Source organism: Austrofundulus limnaeus, unplaced genomic scaffold, assembly GCF_001266775.1.
Source record: "Austrofundulus limnaeus strain Quisiro unplaced genomic scaffold, Austrofundulus_limnaeus-1.0 Scaffold446, whole genome shotgun sequence".
Classification (NCBI taxonomy): Eukaryota; Metazoa; Chordata; class Actinopteri; order Cyprinodontiformes; family Rivulidae; genus Austrofundulus; species Austrofundulus limnaeus.
Window position 1 is genome coordinate 284,196 of NW_013952848.1, and position 7,801 is coordinate 291,996.

The 7,801-nt window shown below is 48.7% G+C and overlaps 1 protein-coding gene across 1 annotated transcript in view; it reads right to left on the bottom strand.

Annotated features, from left to right (window-relative positions):
• Nucleotides 1-1,955: 1,955 nt before the first annotated feature.
• znf804b (zinc finger protein 804B) overlaps nucleotides 1,956-7,801 on the bottom strand; it is a gene marked incomplete at its 3' end in the record, with an annotated part of 74,155 nt that continues 68,309 nt past the window's right edge. The window contains 1 exon segment of the mRNA XM_014024926.1: nucleotides 1,956-4,005. Within this exon segment, the coding sequence (XP_013880380.1) occupies nucleotides 1,956-4,005 (2,050 nt within the window).

Here is a 7,801-nt window from a genome sequence, read left to right on the forward strand (position 1 = left end):
GTGTGTGTGTGTGTGTGTGTGTGTGTGTGTGTGTGTGTGTGTGTGTGTGTGTGTGTGCACGCATGGGAGTGATTTAGAAGGCAAATATGGATACGAGTTGGAGCAGATCCCAGTAAAGCACTGACACAGCCTTGTTTTTTTTAAAATCATACTTTTTTTTTCTGTCAATCATTCCCTCGTGTTTATTTTATCACCCGTCAATGTTGCCAAGAAAAAAACCGATAAACACAACAACCTCTCTGTGAAAATCATATGGCCTTCTGCTGGAAGCGCACTGGCCACGGCGTGTCCACGAAAGGCTGCGAGCTCAAAGGCCGCAGGGCCACCGGGGAGAGCGGCGCCAGCGGGGACGTGTGCAGGGACCGGGCCAGGAGCGGGATGGGATGGTGGGAGAGGAGGATGGAGGGAAACAGGGAGGAGAGGGAGAGGGGCGCGAGGTGCAGCGGGTGGGGGAGGGACGGCGGGCGAGCGGGAGAAGGCGGGTGGACGGCGGGAGACGGGGATGGGGAGGTGGGAGGCACGTGGTGGGGGATGGAGAGGGCCGCTTGCTGTAGAATGATGTGGTGAAGATTCGACATGGGGGGAGACGGTGGGAGAGGGGGGAGGCTGGGGACTCCCAGAGCCACAGGAGGTGTAAATCTCTCCTGGGGGGTTACGTGTYGCAGGGGGACATGGACGTGAAACGTGTGCTGGACTTGTCTTTGCAGGATGTCTGGGTGGATTATCTGAGTTTCAAGCTGTGCAGGGCTGTGCAAAGATGCAGCTTTGTACCGTTCATCAGGAGTCACATAACTGCCTGTGTGAGGGTTGTGTGTATACTCTGTGTGTGTGCGTATGTTTGCACTCTCCTGTGCATTTTCCAGAACTTTCTGCATGTGCTCTCTCGCCTGCTCCTGCAGGACACGGTATTTGTCCATTTCCTCAGCCGAAAAGCTGATGGGTGCAGCTGTCTCTCCACCTGCCTGTTTGTCATCAGTTCTAATCTGCGGCAGGCAGAGATTTGGGGGCCTGCTGGGATTTGACTCAGCAGTGTTCAGCAGACATTTGTGACTGTCAGCGGCTGTGCCAGCGTCCTCCCCGTGGCTCCTAGCTTCCTCTTCCCGCTCAGTTTCTAAACTCTTCTCCTGTCGCCCCTTTTCTCTCCTCGCCTTCCTCTGGATTGCGGGACGCTTTCCAATGAGCGGTAAAAGCAGYGCCCTGGTTGGCTTCTGAGGAAGAGCTGTGCCCGAGCTGCTCGTYGTGACACCGGCGGAGGGTTCGTGCTCAGGCCGGGGGCTTCCAACRCAGCGGTTTAGATGTGAGGCATTTGGGGCTGAATTTTGGGGGGAAGAACAGGAGATCAGGGCGGGCGGTGTGGACGAGAGRCCGCTGTGCTTCCCTGCTTCCTGAGAGGCTTCTGCAGCCGCCGAGGACGTCCCGCTGTTGATCGACCGATCCTCTGCGCCTCCTGAACAGGTGCTGCTCTTGCTCCACTCGCAGCTCAGCTCCGACATGCTGGTGCTGCTGCAGGGGCTGCACGAGCGTGGGCTGTGACACCTGCTGCCCCGGGCGCCCGTCACGCTCGGCTGTCGGCTCGTCCACCACTCGGGGCTCAAGAGGTGTCGTGAACCGGAGCGCCCGGTGCCGGTGCACCTCCACGCGCCGCCTGGGGCGTCTCTATCGTCGGCAGCTGCCTTGAAGCTGGAAATGGACCGACGTGTTCCTCGGTCCTCCCAGCTGTCGCTGCTGCCCCACGTCCACTCGCCCCAGTCCTCCGTGCTGAAGCGTCGGCGACTCCCGCCCCAGGTTTTAGGACTCGGGCTGAGCCCTGCCACGTGGTCCCACTCCGCTGCTCTGTGTCTGCAGCTGGTCCTCGCCCCGCCCTCCTCCTCACCCCCAGGCCCCGCCCATCCATTGCCCCCATGCCCCGCCCATCCATCGCCCCCAGGCCCCGCCCACTCCCACTGCTCCGTGTTTGAAACCAGGCCTCCGTCTCTCCAGCCCGAATGTCCGACCGTTTTCCCCGCACTCCTCTCCCAGGCGTCGCCGCTCCCCTCGCCCTGAATGAACTTCCTGTCCCCGTGGAGGAGTTTTCTCTTTTTCGCCGGGCCGCCGCCGCAGCTGTTGTCAGGGTAACAGCAGTCAATGAAACTCCTGATGTTGCCATGGTGACCCCGTTCCCAAAACAGCGTCGGGTTTCGACCCGGCGAGAAGCAGCGAATGAAGACGCGAGGCTGCCGGGGGAACGCTGCCACCCCTCCATCTCGCTGCCTCCCCCCCTCCGTATCTCTGTGGGCTGCGTGTCGGCCGAGCCGGGCGGCGGCGGCGTGTTTCGCCTCAAATTCAGCGCTGCGCCTCCGATGAGGCCTCTTCTTTCTGACAGAGACAGATACTGGCTCAGTCTCACATCCCCCCAGGAGACAGCTGCTGCCTGCTCCACGCCTCCTCCTCCTCCTCCTCCTCCTCACTTCAGAGTCTCCTCTGCTCTCCTGTCCCACGGTGCAAACTGTCGACACGACACTCCGCACTTTGCACTTTCCTGATTGTCGCTTGTTTGAGGCCTTTTCCTTCTTAACCCTTTTCTCCTTCGCCAGCTTCTTTGTGTTGATCTTCCTCCTGTTGCGTGGCGCTTTTAGCGGCGGAGTTCTGCCACACTCACATTTCGTCTCGTCCCCACATTCACACCTGGACAGGCTGATGCACATCCCCTGTGTGCCAGGCTGGCTGACAGACTCTAATTTACAGCTCAGGGCTGTGATGGCTCTTTTCCTGATCCCTCCTKCACCCTCTAATCTTCCTCCTGGAGGATTCTGGGAGTTTGTGTCAGAGCTGTCACTCAGAGCGGGGTCGGACGGATGGGAGGCTGCCCTCTCGCCGTTCTCCTCTCTCAGCGTGCGCYGTCCCTTTTGCGACCGCATTGCCGGCGATGGAAGGGTTTTGTTCTCGAGGAGCAGATGCGCCTCTGTCTCGGCGCCGATATGTCGCTCCCGCTTTAAAACCTCATCACGCCTCCTCCGTCTGCACGCTCTCAGCTCACCTCTTGCTCGTCTTTGTGCGGTTGGCTCACCTGAAAGAGCGCGCAGCTGATTTWGTTGTGACGCCTGCAGATCCCCGGTGAGCTGTTCTGGCGCTTGAACGTTCACGCAGAGCGGGTTGCAGCTGAAGGAGACGTGTGGTTCAGACTTGGTGAACTTCAGTAAACTGACAGGCCATCTCAGACGGCTTGAACCGTTTCTCCCCAGCACACACAGAAAGCGACTCGGCTCTTCCACTCTGTCGGATTCTTGCTTCGTCTCTGTCTCGTTTGTCTGTCGGGGCTCCATGTGCACCAGTGTGAGTGTTGTGCCCAATGTGGTCACCTGCGGCTGTGAGCCTTGTGAGTCGTGAGTCCGGAGATGAGGAGCTGCTGTGGAAATAGAACCACCTCTGTTTGCTACGTCTGTTTTTTCCGTTTGTTCCTCTTCTTTCTTCGCATCCCCTGAGATCATCGGAATCGGCAAGTTACAGTCCGACCTGGACTTTTTCCTCTTCTCCACCTCCATGATTTCCCGGTCAATGTCCTCCATTATTGCTTTCACTCGTTCTCTCATTTGCTCCCTCTTCTCTCTCTCCTCCTCCTCCAGGTCGGAGAAGACGGAGGCGGAAGGCTCCAGCCTGGGCCCTCGGCGTGAGAAGCAGAAGGACACCCCGAGCCGGCCTCCCACTCTCCCCTGCGCAGTGAGGGGCAGCTGGGGACACACGCTGTGGCAAGACTGAGGCTGCGCCGCAGGAGAGTCCACGTGAGACGTTGCTGTGATTATCGGAGAGTCTTCTAAAGTCGCGGCTTGAGGTATTTGTGAAAGAGGCTGATGTGAAGTTTTAKACTTGTGGCTGAGAGTTCTGGGTCGTGCAGCGGGGATTTGCTGGGGTCGGTTACAGGGTTTAGGGTTGTCCTCTGAGCAGAGTTTTCTTTGGTCCACGTCTTCATCTTGTTTCTGACAAACATCTCCTACTGCATGCTTGAGCCCACAAGTCCTTCTTGGGAGTCTGCAACAAGATAGAAAGAGAAAAAAACAAAGTTGTTTGTTTGAGTTAGTGTTATTTATCTATCACCTTCAGAAAATCAAAAACTTTATGGCCTGATGCTGAAAGGGGGAAAGGATRTGACACAACTTTGACCCGCGAGAGGGAGCAAAAATAAATATTAAGCAACATATAGACATTTTTTCACAGAAAACGTACCACAAATTGTAGCATTCAGGGTAATTTAGGAAATTAATATCCACCTCACTAATATTTACACTCAGGAGTTGCTACTGGTTGGGAATGTAATTGTAAATAGTTTGAACTTATTATCAAGTCCAAGGAATCCAAAGTTCTTCCCATTACAGTCATTCACACACACATTCACACACTGATGGTACACTGCAAAAAATGTCCACCTAACCAAGTTTTAAAATCTTATACCAGCCAAAAAGTCTTCTTGATCTTGTTTTGAGACTGATTTACTAAACAGGAACTGACTGTGTAAAAATAATCTTGTTTTCAGAATGTGTAAGATTATTTGTCTTGTTAGTCTGAAATTTTGACTCAAATTAAGTCAAAAATTTCTGCCAGTGGAGTAAGAAAATTTTACTTTTATTCTTGAAATACTTGATTTGACTCAATGTTTTCTTATTTCAAGAATCTTACCAAGTAAACATTGAGTCAAATCAAGTATTTCAAGAATAAAAGTAAAATTTTCTTACTCCACTGGCAGAAATTTTTGACTTGATTTGAGTCAAATTTTCAGACTAACAAGACAAATAATCTTACACATTCTGAAAACAAGATGATTATTCTTACACAATCAGTTCTTGTTTAGTAAATCAGTCTCAAAACAAGATCAAAAAGACTTTTTGGCTGATTTAAGGTTTTAAAACTTGGTAAGATGGACAGTTTTTGCAGTGTAAGCTCACTTTAGAGGGACTAAGACATCAGAAACATGCTTTACAACAACATGAGTCCAAATGTTCTTTTAGGTCAGAATGGATGTAGAGTTTTTCAAGCCAAAAATGAGACCCTAACCAGGTGGATGTCAGTCTGAAGTGCTTATGTCTTGCATATGTATGAAGACAGCATCGATGCCGAGGTGTGTGTTGAAAATTTATAGAGATGTGATGGCATCGAGGCAGCGTCTCTGACTGGGAAGCCCAGGATAAATGCCACACTTCGTCCTGCACAATTTACAACAGCAGAGCTTCATAAACACAGTCTGTGTGTCCCTGATCAGCCCGACTGCAATCCAGATCTGTCTCCTGCTGAATATGTATGACACATCATGAAGAGGAGAATCAGACGGCGACAACTACAGACTGTTGAGCAGACAAAATCTTTTATTCAGCCAAAAAAAAAAAAAAAAAAAAAAAAATGAACCGAGAGTCCTCTTGTGAAAGCACAAGGATGAGTATCACAAGGTTTTAGATGATTCAAATGTAGAATAAAAGGAGAAGGTGATAAAAAATAATTGTGTACATGCTTTTGTGCCAATCTCGTGTGTGGGCGTGCTGAACATACCAGATATGTTTTTACTTTTGAAGCAGGTTGTTGTAGGTTAATTATGGAAGATGTTCAAGATTTTATGTGTCATGATTAGGTTCTTACAGACAGGTTTGTAAACTAAAACAAMAATTCTCTAAACAGAAGAACGCTGTCAACAAACAAAACAAAACCGAGGATGAAAAGAAGAATGCAACAACAATATTGATTTTAGGATGGCCTTTAAAATCCACWGTTGACTCCTCGAGAAGTTGAAAGCTGAAGGTGTAGAGATGACCCCCGCTGCYGCTCACCTAAACAGCTTTGGAAAAAAATCCAAAAACCACTCTTCTTGCAAGACGACCTGAGAGTCTCCCAGAACCAGAGGCCTTTTCTGAAAGAATGTTTGAAAAGAGAAGAAACCCTGGACATGAGTTTCTAACAAGCTGCCACGCTTACCAAAGGCTGTTAAAGCATTGCCTCGGGACGTTGTTCTGCTTGTTGTTTAGGAACTGCAAATGAAGAAACTGAGAAAAAGAAAATTCAAACATGCTCAGAATATAAAACTAAACTGTTTTCTGTCGCCTTATTGCTTGTAAATACCCTTACATTGGTGTCAGTGTCACCGTTCTTTATATGTTATATGATTGTTTGTGAGAACAAATAGTAACACTTTTAATGCAACCTATTTCTGCTGAAGTGACACTTTAATGTGAAATTGTTGACAATTTAAAAGTGGATAAAAAARTGTACAAACTAAAATGAATTTATTTTGGGTCTTGGCCTCCCTCTAAGTTATCAGTCGAGTCAGAACGAATCAGTTTTTCCAAACTGAAATCATTCAAATCTTCCTTAATAAACCATCTTGTGGTGCTCCTGGACACCTGTAACCTGGTATCATGGTGGGGTTTGGGTCTTTCAACAATCCAACCCCTCACCCATGCGATCAAGCCTCAGAGTGCTACCCCACCCATGCCCCTCCTCTCCTGATCCACAACCACCTTAATGCCACTTCTGCTGCGATGGTAACTGACTCGATGCCTGTGTGCCGACTGGCCCCTGTAATGCCCACCATCCTGCAGGCTCTGCAGAGGGACTGGTCYACCTCTAAARCCCACCTCCATGGGTTCACATCTMGCAAACCATTCATTCCTCCAGCTCCTCTCCACTAGCTCCACATGTCCCCTGTCTCACATTAGACTCCTCCTTTCGGCCCTCCTCAGTGAGCTCCAACAGAACGACCKGCTTGTCGGTTTCTGAGATGAGTGCGATGTCTGGCCTTCACACTGTTTTGGTGACSGCTTCTAGGAACTTCACCTGTTTTCCAGGTAAGATATTTACAGTGGGGCGCAAACGTTTGGGCAGCCTTGTTAATTTTCCTGATTTACATTTATAAATYATTGATTGTTTAAATAAAAAAATCAGTTCAATACATAGGGGACAAACACAATGATATTTGAGAAGTGAAATGAAGTTTATATGATTTACAGCAGTGGTTCCCAACGCTGGTCCTCAGTACCCCTATCCAGCATGTTTTACTTGTTTCCCTGCTATTCTGCAGGTCTTCAGAAGATTGTTAATCACTCAATCATTTAAACCAGGTGTGTCAAATCAGGGAAACATCTAAACATGCAGGAAAGKAGTCCTTGAGGACTTGGGTTGATAATCACTGCTTTGATACATGTTATCTGATATAGTATTTACAAATAAATGGCAAAGAATCAATGGCTTCCAGAGACTACTAAAAACCATAAAACTGAGTCAATATTATATTTTGAAAATGTCTCATCAAGCTCAGAGAAGCTCTTGAGGTGTTGGTCAACATTTAAAGTAGTGATTTTGATGATGATGATGATGATGAAAGCCTTTATTGTGTTTGGACAATTAAATTACATTTAAGAACACCCATTCAAGAAGACACACACATGACAAAAACATGGGGTAACAGGTGTTCAGGTCATGCAGCAACCAGTAGGGGTCGCGCTAACTTTAAAAAGCTTGGAATGCACACAATAGGAAAAATGAGTTTAAAAAGATGTTTCCCTGATTTGACACACTTGGTTTGAATGAATGAGTGATTAACAATCTTCTGAAGACCTGCAGAATAGCAGGGAAACAAGTAGAACATGCTGGATAGGGGTACTTGAGGACCAGGATTGGGAACCACTGATATACAGAAAGTGTGCAATAATTGGTTAAACAAAATTAGGCAGGTGCATAAATTTGGGCACTGTTGTCATTTCAAAACATTTAGAACTAATTATTGGAACTCAAATTTGGTTTGGTAAGTTCAGTGACCCTTGACCTCCATACACAGGTGACTCCA